General features: G+C 31.7%; 1 protein-coding gene and 1 pseudogene across 1 annotated transcript; both read right to left on the bottom strand.

Moving 5' to 3' along the window:
• On the bottom strand, nt 1,108–6,061 carry LOC18507128 (annotated as a pseudogene).
• On the bottom strand, nt 5,721–11,181 carry LOC108661190 (G-type lectin S-receptor-like serine/threonine-protein kinase At1g11300). The gene is made up of 6 exons (XM_018117136.1): nt 11,040–11,181; nt 8,948–9,250; nt 8,796–8,906; nt 7,801–8,032; nt 7,530–7,683; nt 5,721–5,771 (listed from the first exon to the last, which is right to left on the bottom strand). The coding sequence occupies exons 1-6, from the start codon at nt 11,179–11,181 to the stop codon at nt 5,721–5,723; spliced, it is 993 nt and encodes a 330-aa protein (XP_017972625.1).

Genomic DNA, 15,810 nt, shown 5'->3' with positions numbered 1-15,810 from the left:
ATTGATGATCCTCAATCGGCAATTGGCGACAACATTCGATGCTGGCAGTCGATCTTTAAGGGAGAAGGTGAGAGGAGAGAGAAAAAAAGAAAAAAAAAAAAGAAGAAATAAAAGAAACAAAAGCAATAAATAATCAAAAGTAAGGGGTTAGAGCATTTGAGCATTCGATTCATTGGTTGATGTATAATTTTCTTAATTACAGAATAGAGTTCGAATCTCTCTTCCTCAAATTATATATATATAAAGTAAGGGCTTAGAACAAGTGGTATTGGGTTTGATCTTGTGTGACATGTGGTGCCCTCATTGACATGTCACGTGACATTGTTACATCAACATGTCAAAATGATAGTGTCATGATAGCGTCACGCCAGTAATGACATCACCTTCATGAAAGGGATTAAATGAGTACACCTAAGCCTTGACTCGAAAATTCAATGGAAGAAGCTAAGCCTAAGTCAAAGTGATAGTGCTATGTTAGCGCCACGTTAGCAATGACATTAGCTTTGTGAAGGGTAATTTTAGAAGGAAAATATTAAAAGAGATTAAATTGAAGTAATTTTCAAAATTAAAGATTTGAGAGGAATTAAAGTGAAGAAAATGCATGAGTATAGAGACTGTTAAGGTAAGGAAGGGAAAAGGGAGTTTGTCAGCATCAATCAGTCGGTTCGAGGTAGATTAGAGTTGATCATCTGCCTTGGCCCGATCCGATTGGTTCAAGCTACCTCAAACCGATATGCCTTGAGCCCACCGGATTGGTGATGGTGACGGATCGACCCCCTTTTTCCCTTCTTTCTCTCTCTCTCTCTAGTTGATTTCTTTCTTTCTTGTTATTTTTTTAAAATCTTTTAATTTTTTATGTTTCTTTTTGAAATTTTTACTTCAAAGATAAAAAAATTAAAAAAGAATAAAAAAAAAATTGATGTGAAATTTTGGTAAATTTTTATTGATTATCTTTAAACTCAGTCATTTATTTGATTAATAATGTTAGTAAAATGTACAAATTGATGGTTGAAGCAAAATTGAATTACTCAATTTTGAATTTTACGAAGTATTAAATTGACAATTTAACATTGACTCGTAACATAATAAAAGTTTTGATCATAATATAAAAAAGTGTTTATTATTAAAAAATTATTAACAATGGATCACTGTCACGAGATAATTAGATTTAATTAAAATAAGTGAGATTATTAGATTTAATTAAAATAAGTGAATTTTTAGATAAATATTCATATGAGATTGTTTATAGTTAGCGACCTGATAGTCGACTGATGGAGGCGGTGGCATTGGATGCGGATGAGGCAGTTGATGTGGATGTGTCTTCTCGTAACCTTTTATGATCTGATTCAATGAAGGTCGGCTTAGTAAGTGGTCTGCGTTCGACTGATCCTTTACTTTTCAGCAACACAACAACTTCGGACATGGTTGGCCTCATGGCTGCAGTTGCTTGGGTGCACATCAAAGCTACTTCTATGACTCTTTTCACATCTTCTGCTTCATTTTCATTTGGATCTAAGCTTTCATCCGCTAATTCTAGGTGCATGTTATTCTCGTACAATCTCCATGCCTGTTCAACCATACACCACTAACTAATAATTAATTTACTCTTTTATTATACAAATTAATAGTTGTTTATGAAAAAATTATCTTATGCACTGACAATTGAATTTTTGAACTTTTCAAATGGATTTATATATTAATAAATTATGAAAATATCTTTACTCGTTTAAGTTTTGTCAATAATTTCATACGAGTTTATTAATATTAAAAAAAAAACATTTGTCTCAAAAAAATATCTTTTATGGATATATAAGTTTTTTTGTTATCCATTACTTTAATGATGTGGCAGCATTTTTTTGGACAATTTTACTCTCTTTTTTTTTTCATCTCTAAATCAATCGAAAGCTAAAACTCTCTTAAAATCCAGATTTCATTGCTGAAATGCTCCAAATTGATTGTAGATTTTTTATATTTCAATGCAATACCAACTTGTGACGAGGAACGGTAAACCCATATTTGATTTTTGGGGGGTGATTCAAAGTGAGGCTGAAATGTGGGAAGAGAAAATGAAGGTTGAGTTATTGAGTTGATTTTTTTTATTTATTTATGAGTTTAGAAACCATAAACCCATGTTTGATCTATGTTTTTGAGTTTTAAAGTTGTGAGAAATCGACATTCTTAAGCTTTGAGATTCGAAGGTATTTGATAAAATTCTCTACAAAGCCATTGACACATTGTTACGTTATTTTTTTATACGATGGGTATTTTGAATACTAATAGACTCGCATGAAAGTATGAACAAAACTTAAAAGGATAGAATTAATATATTAAAATTTTAGGTAAACTTGGTTGTAGAATGATCCATAGTTTATGTAAAATGGTAGGGACATGTCAACAAGAAGAAAAAGAGAATTTTGCAAATGAAAAATACAGGGTTGCCTTATTAATTACCTTTTTGAGGAGAAACTCAGCATCAGGATCGGCATTGGTCTCATGACTCCTTTGACCACTTATAATTTCAAGGACAACAATTCCATAGCTATAGATATCAGCCTTTTCTGATAGTTGTCCGTGGATAGCATACTCTGGCGATGTGTATCCCCTATTTCAAAACCATTATTCTTGTTAGCCAAGAGGAGCAAACAACACTAATAAATATGTTAGTTAGAAAGAAAGGAAATTAAAAAGGAAAAGCATGCCTATTAGAATTAAAACTCACAGTGTTCCAGCAAATTTGGTGCTCAAATGACTCTTATCCTCGGGTAAAAGTCTTGCCTATTTTGGGTTGGAGTTCATCATCCAGAAGGATATTGCTAGACTTTATATCACGATGGATGATGCATGCATGGAATTCTTCGTGCAGATACGCAAGGCCTCTAGCAGTGCCTAGAATAATACCATATCTCTGTTTCCAATTCAGAGAGCCTCGTCTTTCACCTGTTTCCATGGAGGGAATTAACAAGAATGACAAATTGAAGCAGCAGAGTCAGTAATGAGAGGGATCAACACAAGTTACCGAATAAGAATTTGTCAAGACTGCTATTTGCCATGTATTCATAGACAAGGAGAAGTTCAAGTCCTTTGCTGCAACATCCAAGAAGACGGATAAGATTCCTATGATGAACATTACTTATCAGCTTCACCTCACGGTCAAAATCTAACTTTGCTCTTCGGGATTGGAGTACAGCTAGTTTCTTGACTGCAACTATTTTCCCATTCTTTAAAACACCCTGCTCACGGTAAAACAAATAATCAATCAACCATCAAGTCTAACAAACACCATAATTTCTTGTTCTCTTATATGTTACCTTGTATACATCACCAAAACCTCCTTCTCCTAATTTATATTCCTCACTAAAGTTCTTAGTAGCAGACATCAAATCTTTGTATTTGTAATTTAATGGGCCTCGCAACTCTGTTGCGCCCAATATGTCACCTGTTACAAATTAAACCAAAGCAATTAGAATTTATATATATTGAAATTTTTAGAGAGATCAATTGAACAATAAAAAAGTAATAGATTAAATACCCAACTAAGACTCATAACATTTGCTATAAATCAAAATTTTTTTATCTCATATTATTCTGATTAATTTAGAATCTGAGCTTCTAAATTTTAAACCGTTAATCTTTCAAACAATTAATTGTTTGGTAAAGCATAGAAGCCAATCAAACAATTTGAAGGAAGAATATCAAAATATCATTGCAATCTGTACAATGTTGGCTGTATCCAAAATCAGAAAGACCTGAGAATTTTTTGGTGAAGCAAGAAACAAAGAGTCGTAAATTTCCAATCAATACGTGCAATTTTGGTTTTGTTTTTAGAGCAAATTCAGTGCATAGCATAATCACCTTAAAGAAGCAATGCTTGAAGCAACGTTTTAATATTACCTCTGAGTGTCCCTCTTTGCCTTGTTGATAGTTTAAACCAAACAAGCAATGCTGTAATAACAAGCAAAAGAAGTGATGCACCTCCAACCACTCCTCCTATTATAATTGCTTTTTTCTTGCTTGAACTACCTGAAAAACAGATCACATATTGTCCCTTTGATTTGCTTTTGTAAGTAAAAATAAAAAGCAAGCAATAAAAATATCTATTAAGCATACAATAGACGAACACAAGGACTCACCGCTCCGCAGGAAAGGCCTAATGTCAATGGTTTGGTTGTCGGCAAAGAAAGGTGAGTCTGAGTACCTTAAGAAACAACCAACATCGACTGCCCTACCATTTGTATTAGGAGGGCATCGCTGAATGTCACTAGTGACCACCTGCATGCACTCTCGGCACCCACTTTCAGTAATGGTTTCAATGCACTGCGCGACGCCATACACGGTTGCACTAATGCCAGTACCGCCTCCGACCACTTCCTTCTTAGTTGCGGCGAAGTAACCGTCAATCCTTGGCGTGGCAGTTTGAAGATCGGCTAGTAGCCCCTGCACCGCTGCTTCAAAAGCACTAGGCTCTGATGCAGACTGATTCCCGCACATCATGGAGTGCCCTTCCTGTGTGGTTTGGTTGTAGAAGTCGTTGCTCTCGTACCTCGTCAAATTAGTGACAATGTGTTCAGTTTTGTACGTCTCGAACAATTACGTACTATTTTCTTTTCTAAAATTTAATGTTTTTATCTTTTTTTTTTTTTACATTCTATGATAAATTTTCATCATGCTACAAGTGATAAAATTAAAAAAAAAATTATTATTCTATATACGGCTGAGTGTTGTTTATGAACTCCACAAATCTAGTTAAAAAGTTGTCACATACCCCATTATAATGTATTTAAAAAAAATATCATTCCCTATACTATTGGTGAAGTTTTAAACTTTATAAATTAAAAAATATTACCACATAACGTTTTATATATAATATTAATTTTTTAATTTTTTAAAAATATATCATAACAAATGTGTAGTAACTCTCTAATCTTATGTGTAAGGTTTAAAAAATTAATTGACGTTATAAAAGATAATTGTTTTCCTTAAAAACTAATAAATTAATATGATAAATAAAATAATATGTGACAATATTGTAATTCGTTTATAAAATTTAAAAACACACCAATTAAGTATAGAATTATAAACCTAAAAAATTTAAGAAAATGAAGGAGCCCAAATATAGACATGGGAGAAAATTATTTTTGGTCCAAAGGCAAGGAAGGAAACTGAAGATTTTACTTTTGAAAACCCAAGATGGCCATGGGCCATGGGCCCTTAGCCCGCTATAACTTTGTCTAGACTCTAAACTGGGTGCCAAACTACCAACACCATGGTATGAACTAAGGGATAATATGTAGTTTTTATGAAACAAATTATGAAAGAGAAGGAGAATAAGTTCTAAGAAAAAAGGGAAAAATTCATTTTAAGTTCCAATTGTAACGAAAAATAGAATAGGCCATGAAGTGGAATGGATCAACAAAATTAAATTATACACTAAACAGGACAACAATTTTCCAGTCAAAGTGATCATGGACAATAATTAGCACATCCCAAAACATGAGTTGCCAGGAATTACCTGAGGAAACAGTCATCATAGATGACACGGGCACCATTTACGGATTCGGGATAGAGCAGCTTCAAAGCAAGCCAAGCAGTCAGCTGAGGAAACGTACTTCCTGCACTGCACCATGGCATAGGCTGGGTCTGAACCCCTTGCCTGTTGAGCTGTGCAAAATATTTGTTGTCGCTGTTCATCAGCTGCTATCTCAGTTGCAGAAAGGTTGAGTTCAGATTGCTGCTGAATTCTCGGAAGTTGGTGACGTTGTATTGGCTGCATCCTGAATTCAGCAGATTGAATTGTCCTTCTGAAGCAGAAGCACTCTCTTCCAAGAACAACCACCATATTATTGTTAGCTAACAAGTTAAGTAGGCGGTTTTGGGTTGCATCTTCTTTATGATTTTGCTTCACTTCTGTAAGTTCACAGTGAACAAGAAAGTTCCCCAAGCTTGAGCTAGCCTACAGGGAAAAAAGATAGGAAGTAATTATCTCCATTGGACCAAGCTTAAACCGGGTAAGCATGGAAACCTAAAATATCAGTTGAAAATTGTTGGATTATTACTAGAATGAAAATTATAGAAAATTATATGAAAATGACAACTGATCTGACACAAGGCCAGCGGTGTTGGACGTAATACTGTATATTGAAACTTATATGAAAATTATATGGAAACCTTTGAAAAATTTGTGATTTAGAATGGGAAAACCATGCCACTCCAAGGAAAATGAATATTGGTATTTATACAAAGAAACAGAGGTGAAAAAGACAACTCATTGCTCCAAAAGTCCAAATCCATTTTTCTTTTCATGTTTATGGCTCACAAGAGTCTAAGTCCTTGATTTGATTATGGGCACAAATAGCCAAAGTCTTCGAGAACCTTCTTTCCGGAGACAAACCAAATTCACCAATTCTTGGTGCTCTGCCCCTTCTAGTTTTTCTCTTCTAATTTCTAACGTAAGACTGTTAGCTCATGACTTTTTTTCCCTCTATGTCATACAAAAAAACATTTTTATTTGTGCTCACTTTTTTTTTCTTTTTACATGTAATTTTAGTTTACACAAAAAATAGTACTTTTCTCGTCATCACATAAATATGTTAAGCTCTTCTTAAAATTCAAGACCTGCATCTTTTTCTATTCGTCTATTTTCATCAATTCGATTTTCTCTTTTTTGTATAAAATTAGAGATTGCCATTTTTTAAAAAAAGAGTTTTCCATTATCTTTACTTAAAGGACGATATAATGATAAAATTATATATTTTCATTTTTTTTTTCTCTTCTTACTGTTCAACTCTATTAAGCAACGGGTATAATGACAAAATATCTTTCATGGACATATAAGTCTTTGTGTTCTCCATTACTTTAATGATGTGGCAGCATTTTTTTTGGACAATTTTACTCTCTTTGTTCATCTCTAAATCAATCAGAAGTTAAAACTCTTTTAAAATCCAGATTTCATTGCTGACATGCTCCAAATTTATTGTAGATTTTTTATATTTCAATGCAGAACCAACTTGTGAAGAGGAACCATAAACCCATGTTTGATTTTTGGGGGGTGATTCAAAGTGAGGCTGAAATGTGGGAAGAGAAAATGAAGGTTGAGTTATTGAGTTGATTTTTCTTATTTACTTATGAGTTTAAAAACCATAAATTCATGTTTGATCTATGTTTTTGAGTTTTAAAGTTTATTGTGAGAACTCGACATTTTTAAGGTGTGAGATTTGAAGGTATTTGATAAAATTCTCTAAAGAGTCATTGACACATTGTTGTGTTAATTTTTTATATAATGAGCATTTTAAATATTTCATATTTACCGTTAATATTGCTTACATGTTTGGGGTGAATTTTCTATTTTGAATATTAATAGACTCGCATTAAAGTATGAACAAAACTTAAAAAGATAGAATTAATATATTATAATTTTAGGTAAACTTGGTTGTAGAATGATCCATAGTTTATGTAAAACGGTAGGGATATGTCAACAAGAAGAAAAAAGAGAATTTTGCAAATGAAGAATAAAGGATTGCCTTACTAATTACCTTTTTGAGGAGAAACTCAGCATCAGGTTCGGCGTTGGTCTCATGACTCCTTTGACCACTTATAATAATTTCAAGGACAACAATTCCATAGCTATAGATATCAGCCTTTTCTGATAGTTGTCCATGGATGGCATACTCTGGTGATGTGTATCCCCTATTTCAAAACCATTATTCTTGTTAGTCAAGAGGAGCAAACAACACTAATAAATATGTTAGTTAGAAAGAAAGGAAATTAAAAAGGAAAAGCATGCTTGTTAGAAACAAAACTCACAGTGTTCCAGCAAATTTGGTGCTCAAATGACTCCTATCCTCTGGTAAAAGTCTTGCTAACCCAAAATCAGCTATTTTGTGTTGGAAATCATCATCCAGAAGGATACTGCTAGACTTTATATCACGATGGATGATGCATACGTAAAATTCTTCGTGCAGAAACGTAAGGCCTCTAGCAGTGCCTAGAATAATATCATATCTCTGTTTCCAATTCAGCGAGCCTCGTCTTTCACCTGTTTCCATGGAGGGAATTGAAAAGAATGACAAATTGAAGTAGCAGAGTAAGTAATGAGAGGGATCAACATAAGTTACCGAATAAGAATTTGTCAAGACTGCTATTTGCCATGTATTCGTAGACAAAGAGAAGTTCAAGTCCTTAGCTACAACATCCAAGAAGTCGGATAAGATTCCTATGATGAACTTTACTTATCTGGTTCACCTCACTTTCAAAATCTAACTTTGCTCTTCGGGATTGGAGTACAGCTAGTTTCTTGACTGCAACTATTTTCCCATTCTTTAAAACACCCTGGTGACGGTGAAAGAAATGATCAATCAGCCATCGAATGCAATAAACACCCTAGTTTCTTAATTTCTATTCTTTACTTGTTCTCTTATACATTGCCTTGTATACATCACCGAAACCTCCTTCTCCTAATTTATGTTCCTCGCTAAAGTTTTTAGTAGCGGTAATCAAATCTTAACTCTAGAAGCTAAGAAATACTTACTCCGCCTGCTCAGTAAACAATTGGCACAACTCGCAGTTTTTATCTCAAGAAACAGGACAACAGTTTTCCAGTCAAAAGTGTTCATGATTTTGGGGGTCTATCACATTAACGTTAATTTTGTCCGATAACTTTTCGTTGGAAATTTTTCTTCCTTCAATGTCGTGCTTGTGACCCTAAAATATCGCGCTGCATGGGATATATTTGGAAAGAAAATTTATCCTATACATCATAGAAAAAAAAGCAGATGCAGAACATGAGATCCCAGCATTACCTGAGGAAACAGCCATCGTAGATGACATTGGCACCATTGGAAGAGCAATGACGGATTCGGGATAGAGCAGCTTCAAAGCAAGCCAAGCAGTCAGCTGAGGAAAGGTACTTCCTGCACTGCACCATGGCATAGGCTGGGTCTGAACCCCTTGCCTTTTGAGCTGTCGCAAAATATTTGCTGTCGCTGTTCATCAGCAGCTCTCTCAGTTGCAGAAAGGTTGAGTTCAGATTGCTGCTGAATTCTCAGAAGTTGGTGACGTTGTATTGGTTGCATCCTGAATTCAGCAGATTGAATTGTCCTTCTGAAGCAGAAGCACTCTCTTCCAAGAACAACTGCCACCATATTATTGTTATTAAACAAGTTATGCAGGCTGTTTTGGGTTGCATCTTCTTTATGATTTTGCTTCACTTTGTAAGGAATTGTGAACAAGAATGCTCCCTCAAGCTTGAGCCAGCCTACAGGGAACAAAGATATATAGGAAGTAATTATCTCCATTTGACCAAGCTTAAACTGGGTAAGTAAGTATGGAAATTAAGCTAAAATATCATTTGAGAATTGTTGGACTGTTTCTAGAATGAAAATAGAGAAATTTATATAAAAATTACAACTGATCTAACACAAGGCCGGTGATGTTGAATAATATAAATGGATGTGTGTGTTTAATTTTTTTTTTACATATATATAATAAAGAAACCGAACACTATGTCTTCTTAACAAACAAACAAACAGGAGAATTTAATAGATTAGGCTTACACACAGCCAGCTTTTGCTTTATAGGCAATTGCATACAAAGAATAGTAAAGGGTGGCTTTGAATTCCATCCACTGATCAGGTCCATTGTAATGGATTATATTTATCTATCGCCACTAGCCAGCTAATAGACTCACAACCAATCAAGCAATGGGGATCACTCAAAACTACAAGTCAACCCTTAGGCAAGATAAAATCCGGCTATACAAGACATTAACATCAATTTTCTAGTACCATGCATAATCTATTTACGTTCTTTATGTTTTTTTCTTCAAATTCTTCAATAAAAAGAAGTTACGTTTGTAACAAGCTGTTGACTCCGTAAAATTAAATGTTGGTGTGAAAGCCATGTCAAGTTAATAAATTTGAACATATAACTTATTTCTGACTCAGACAAAAAAAATATATAACTTATTTCTATCGAAAAATATGAAGAAAAGGACATAAAAGTAGAGAAACCCCGTTTAACTTTTACGTTTTTTGCCTAAGGATCTCTTTCTCAGACTTCAGCCCGGTCCCATAACCGGAATTGACGAAGGCAAAAAAATCAAACGAGTTTCTTTCATGGGCCAATGTTTTAGATAAATGCAACTGACGTGCGCAACTAGCCTGAGTTGAGTTCGTAGGGAAGTGGCTCCGTAGAAATGAGTTGGGTTGCATCCACCCAGGGGCGGAGCCTCCTTATGTGATGGGGGATCCATGGCCCCTCCAAAACTTTTAAAATTTTTTTCATAATATATAAAATTTTAATTTTTTTATATATTCTATTACTGGTTCCTTCAAAATAATATTTTATTTAATAGTTAATATAAATAAAAAATAATAAAATAATTTCACTTAACTTTAAACTTTTTTTAATTTATATTATTATTTTTATTTTTATTTATTTATTTTTATTATTTTTATTCTATTTGTTCATATGTTATAAGTTTATATAAATATTCTTTCTCAAATTTCTACAAACCATTAACTATGTTCTTTTTCTTTCTTTTTTGTTATGTAATATGTGGTAACTACCTTCTACTTCCCATGTTCTTCTTTTTTATGTTACATAAATTTTATTTTTTATAATTTTAATCTTTAAAAATTAATAAATTATTATATAGTTTTCAAATATAAGTTGTAATATTACATTATTACTTAAAATTTCATCAATGTATCATTTTTTTATTAATCCTGATTATGTAAGAGGAAATTAACTTGAATATATTTTTTTATATGTTTTACATTTTATGTTTAGTTAAAATGAAATTCTCTTGAATATATAGTAGTTAAATAATTCTGATTATATAAGAAAATATTATTAATCTTATATATAATTTTTAACTATTTATATTTTACAAATTATAGGTTTATATTTAGTTTCATATTTCTATTATCAATATTTTTGCTATTGATTGAATTTAACATATTAGTTTTCTAAAATTTTTAACTCTTATTTAACTATGTTTGGTCCTCCCAATAAAATTTGGCTAGTTTCGCCCCTGAATCCACCTTTTCTGGGCTGCGTCCCCATTGACATCTTGCTTGATAGAGCGCAAGAGGAAGTAGTCTTCTTCAAAAGAGCAGGATCACAAGAAAGCAGAAGAATGACTTCCCTAAGTGCAAGAACTAGCATTGTGTTTCTTAATGGCATTGTATCAATAGGGGAAAGCAATTTGAATGTTTGAAACACATGGTTGACGATGGCATTGTCTCGTTACAATGGATGATAATTAATAAAGTACCATCATCTTGAATATATGTAAACAATTAATTTAATGAAAATATTAGTGCAATTAAAAAAGTAAATCATGAAAACATTACGTAGATGTCTAATTTTAGTTAATTTATTTTTTAAGTTTTTTTATCAAATAAGAATAAATATGGAACAATTATATACACGCGGAGAATAGTAAAAGTAACTCGAAATAAATAGTAAGATTAATTAGTTAGTTTCACAATTAAGATGTTCAAAAGAATTTGATTTAGTGGCTCAAATATGCAAGTACTTAAAAAGTCTTTCTTTTTTATTTTTCCATGAAGTACAAGTGCTTTCCTTCTTCTCTCATTCTCAAAAAAAAAAAAAACAAAACACATATGACACATTATTAAGTTTTATTGAGTCCACTATATCATTAAACCAAAATATTCACCTACTACCCAATATATGTAGCAAGTTAATCTATTATCCCTGTGATGAATGTGTTCTTATGTAATGGACTTGTTTTCCTCGTGATGAATATATTCTTCCACAATCACTTGGTCTCTTATGATAAACACGTTTTTCCTATGATGTCCCGTAAACACCAACACTCTTAAACACTCTTCCCATGATGTCCCATAAATACTCTCTTAAACACTCTTTCCATGATGTCCATAATAGATGGACAAGTAATTAGGGAAGATGCCCCAAAAGAATGGATTGATAAGGAAGTAATGTTCATAAGAAATGAATGTACAACATGTTTGGCATGGGAATAGCTTAGCTAAGCTATTCCCCCTCTATTCCTACTTGTTATTTACGTCATTGTTTGATTGGCAATTTAACAAGTAATAATAATTAATTTTTACCTATTTTTCAAAATCAGTAAAAAGCTTAACTAAACCCAACCCCCCTTGGTATTAGCTTTTCCATGTATTATGGAATGGTTTTCAAAATCGTTAAAACAAAATTACCCCTCAGACATTTAGAAAATTACAATCCTATCCATATAAAATCATTATTTCTCTCTCTTCCTCCTCTTCCTCCTTCTCTTCCAACCGCATTCTCTTCCACTATTTCCAACTCCGTCAATCGCCACCGCCTTTCTCTCATCCACCTTTCCAATTGCATTGCTCTTTTCCATAATCCAAGTATTTGCTTCTTGTACTCTTGTCTTGTGTTGAAAGTGAAAATGACCCAAGTGTTTCTTGACTCATTGTCAGCATTATGGATTGTGCTTAGTGGTTGTGATTTGGGTTACTTTTGGTGCATATTAAGAGTAGTTTAAGTAAAAATGCCAAATTTAGGTTAGTTATGGTGAACATTTTTCAACTCAAAGTAAGAGAAGAGAGGGAAATTTGATATTTTTTTCAGTTATAGACCCTTTTAAGTTGTCAACTTTGAATAATTTTATCCACAAATCCCAAGTATATTTACAGAATTTTGTAAAAGGTTTTGTTCTTTATTAGAATTATATTGATTGAAAAACTTGGAGCTTTGGCTTATTGTGGCTTTATCATTAACAGTTTATGTAGGTGGTTTTGGACATATGTAGGTAATGATATAATTGAAAGATACCATAAACTATGATATTTTATATAATAGATTTTTCGTTGTATTAGAATCATACAGTAATGCTAACTAGATCACTGGATCTCATATTCAGATAAGATAAAATTCACAAGTAAATATGTATTCATCCTTGGTAGGGATGTTGTAACTTGGCAATCAACCAAACAAATAATAATTACTAAATTTACAATGGAACCAGAATTTGTAGCTTTGGAGTTGATTGGCAATGAGGCTAAATAGTTAAAAAAATCTCTTGATAGATATTCCGTTGAGAATGAAACCAACACTTTCTATGTATATGCATTGTGATTGCCAAGTGGCAATAGCCATTGTAAAAAATAAAACTTTCAATGGTAAGAATAGATACATTCATTTAAAACATAATGTGATAAAGCAATTGTTTAGATATAGAATTATGTCCATTAATTATGTGAAGTCAGAACTGAATTTGGTCAATCTTCTAACTAAACCCCTGGGAAGGAAATTAATTAATGATACATGGAGGAAAATGAAACTTAAGCCAATTGAGAAAAATTAATAATAGTTGCAACCCAACCTATGTGAGTAACAATACCGTGAATTAGGTTCATATAGATAATAACAAGTTATTTGTTGGCAAATTGATACACTATTAAAATTTATTATCCCTCCTATAATATGTAAATAGTGCAAGACTACAATGAATAAAAGGTTGAGTTAAACTCTTAAGGTGTGTTTGGTTTGCAGGAAGGAATATAGTGGAAATGACATAGTTATTCCGTAAGAATAGAATAAAAAATGAATAACTATTACGTAATTTAATTCATAGGAATGGAATAGGACATAAATTATTATGATCAATTATTCTAATATTTAGTTGACAGGAATAGTTTTAGGAATAACTAATGAATAAGAGATATATGACAAAAATACCATTTATTATAATATTTAATTTTTAAATTAAAATATTTACAATTAAAACATTAATTTATCGTTTTATTTTTAAAATATTAAAATATAAAAAAAATTTAATTTTAATTTTATTTTAATTTTTGAGTTTAAAATATTAACTTTTCATAGTGTATAATTAAAACCTAAACCTTTTTATTTTAAATTCATTTTAATTTTTTCTTTTTTATTTTTAAATTTTAAATTCATTTTAATTTAGTGAGAGAAGGAGAAAGGTAGTTTGGTAGAGAGAGAAAGAGATTGTAAAAAATGAATAAAATGTATTTTATATAGTATGATAATTCTTCAAATTAATGAAGGACATTTTTATCCATTAATGTTTTTACTCTATTCTTTGCCTTTTGGAATAGCCAATACCAAGGATGACAATTCCAAGGAATGGTCATTCCTTCCAACCAAATAAATTGTTAAAGAAGAATTAGGAATAGAGGGAACGACTATTCCATTCCCTTCAACTAAACATGTTGTTAATGAATTTCATATCCTTTATAAGTAGTATATTAAATTACAGTATATACTTGATAGAATTACCTATATAAGTGTAGTGGGGCTGCTCCTATGAGAATTGTGACAAATGCTTTAGAGCACTTATGAATAACCAAGCACGCCCATAGCTTATTCACGTAAAATATCACTGAACAGTAAAAATTGTGGGAGTGTAATGTGATTGATGAAAATCATATTTCACATAAAGAATTTATGGTTCATATATGTTATAAAATTCACTAAAATTTTGTGATTTATATTTCATTTTGTTTTAAGCTTAGTTCATAGCTTAAAAAGCACCAATCTCGATACATTACACTCGAGTGAAATTAAACCCAGCAAAACCTTCCTATTATGAAACTTTATGAAATATGTGAAGGATTATTAGACATATAGTGATATCTCTTAAAGTTTCTATCTCACATTGTCTAAGTATAAAAGATATTAGTGCTTTATATAAGCAACCTCATTGTGAACTTGTTGTAAACAAGAAAAAAAAAAAGGGCAAGTATACACATAGGTTAAGTCAAAGTGACATTTTGTACCTTAGTGGTGACTCAGTCATATGTTTGAATCAATTGTTGGTTTGGTTTTTCAGAATATTTTATAACGTTGCAGATTTATTTTATCTTGATTTTCTCCTGATTCTCTCAGTCACTCCTTCCTAATAACAACCTCCACATTTATTCTCTACACACCTCAATTTTCTCTTCTTCCTCTTATCTGTTATAACATTATTTTTATATTGTTACAGAATATTTTATCTTGATTTTCTCTTAATTCTCTCACCTCTCCTCCCATAAACACTAGTCTTTACCTTCATTCTCAACACACCTCAATTTTTTTCTTCATCTTATTTATATTTTCTGCTGCTCTATATCCTTGATAGTTTGTGCAAACTATTCAGGAAATGCTTTGTATCCCTGATAGTTTATGCAAACTATTGAAGAAAATTTTGTTAAATCCTGGGAATAACCGCTTTAATCTTTTATACTGAGTTTCGTACTCCAAAGGGACAAAAATTATTTTTAAGCATAGTGTATCATGCCTCAGACTTGTTTCAGTTTTTTATCTACTGTAACTTGTGTCATTGACGGTTTATGTAAGTGGTAGAATAGCAAATGGGGACATGGTGGAAAAATGAATTGATAGTTTGGTTAAGATTAGTTATGCTCCTTTTCTTTTGGTTACAATCTTTTGGAGTTATGCTAAGGTGTGTAAATTCTGGATTGCTCTTGGTGTCGACAAACTCATCTAAAGATGGGAAATAATTACATTTTTTATCCTTTTATGAATGCAAACTAATGACTTTTAAAAAAAAAGTATATTAATTGAAAAATAATAAGAAACTAAGCAACTATGGTTATCATGATGGACCTCTAAGACGTAAGTCTTATAATTATATTCTAGAATAATTTTGTCCATTTGTAAAATTATGTAAGTAAATTATAATTATTTTTTGTTTTTGGGATAAATATTTGATAAAATATAATTATAATGAATAATTATCTTTTGAGATAAATATGTAGTTAAATTATAATAAAGATAATTTTTTTTATGAAAATAAATGTTAAT

Source organism: Theobroma cacao, chromosome 1 (genome assembly GCF_000208745.1).
Source record: "Theobroma cacao cultivar B97-61/B2 chromosome 1, Criollo_cocoa_genome_V2, whole genome shotgun sequence".
In the NCBI taxonomy this organism is placed as follows: domain Eukaryota; kingdom Viridiplantae; phylum Streptophyta; class Magnoliopsida; order Malvales; family Malvaceae; genus Theobroma; species Theobroma cacao.
Note: the sequence above shows the minus strand (reverse complement) of the source record. Positions and strands in the feature narration are given on the sequence as shown.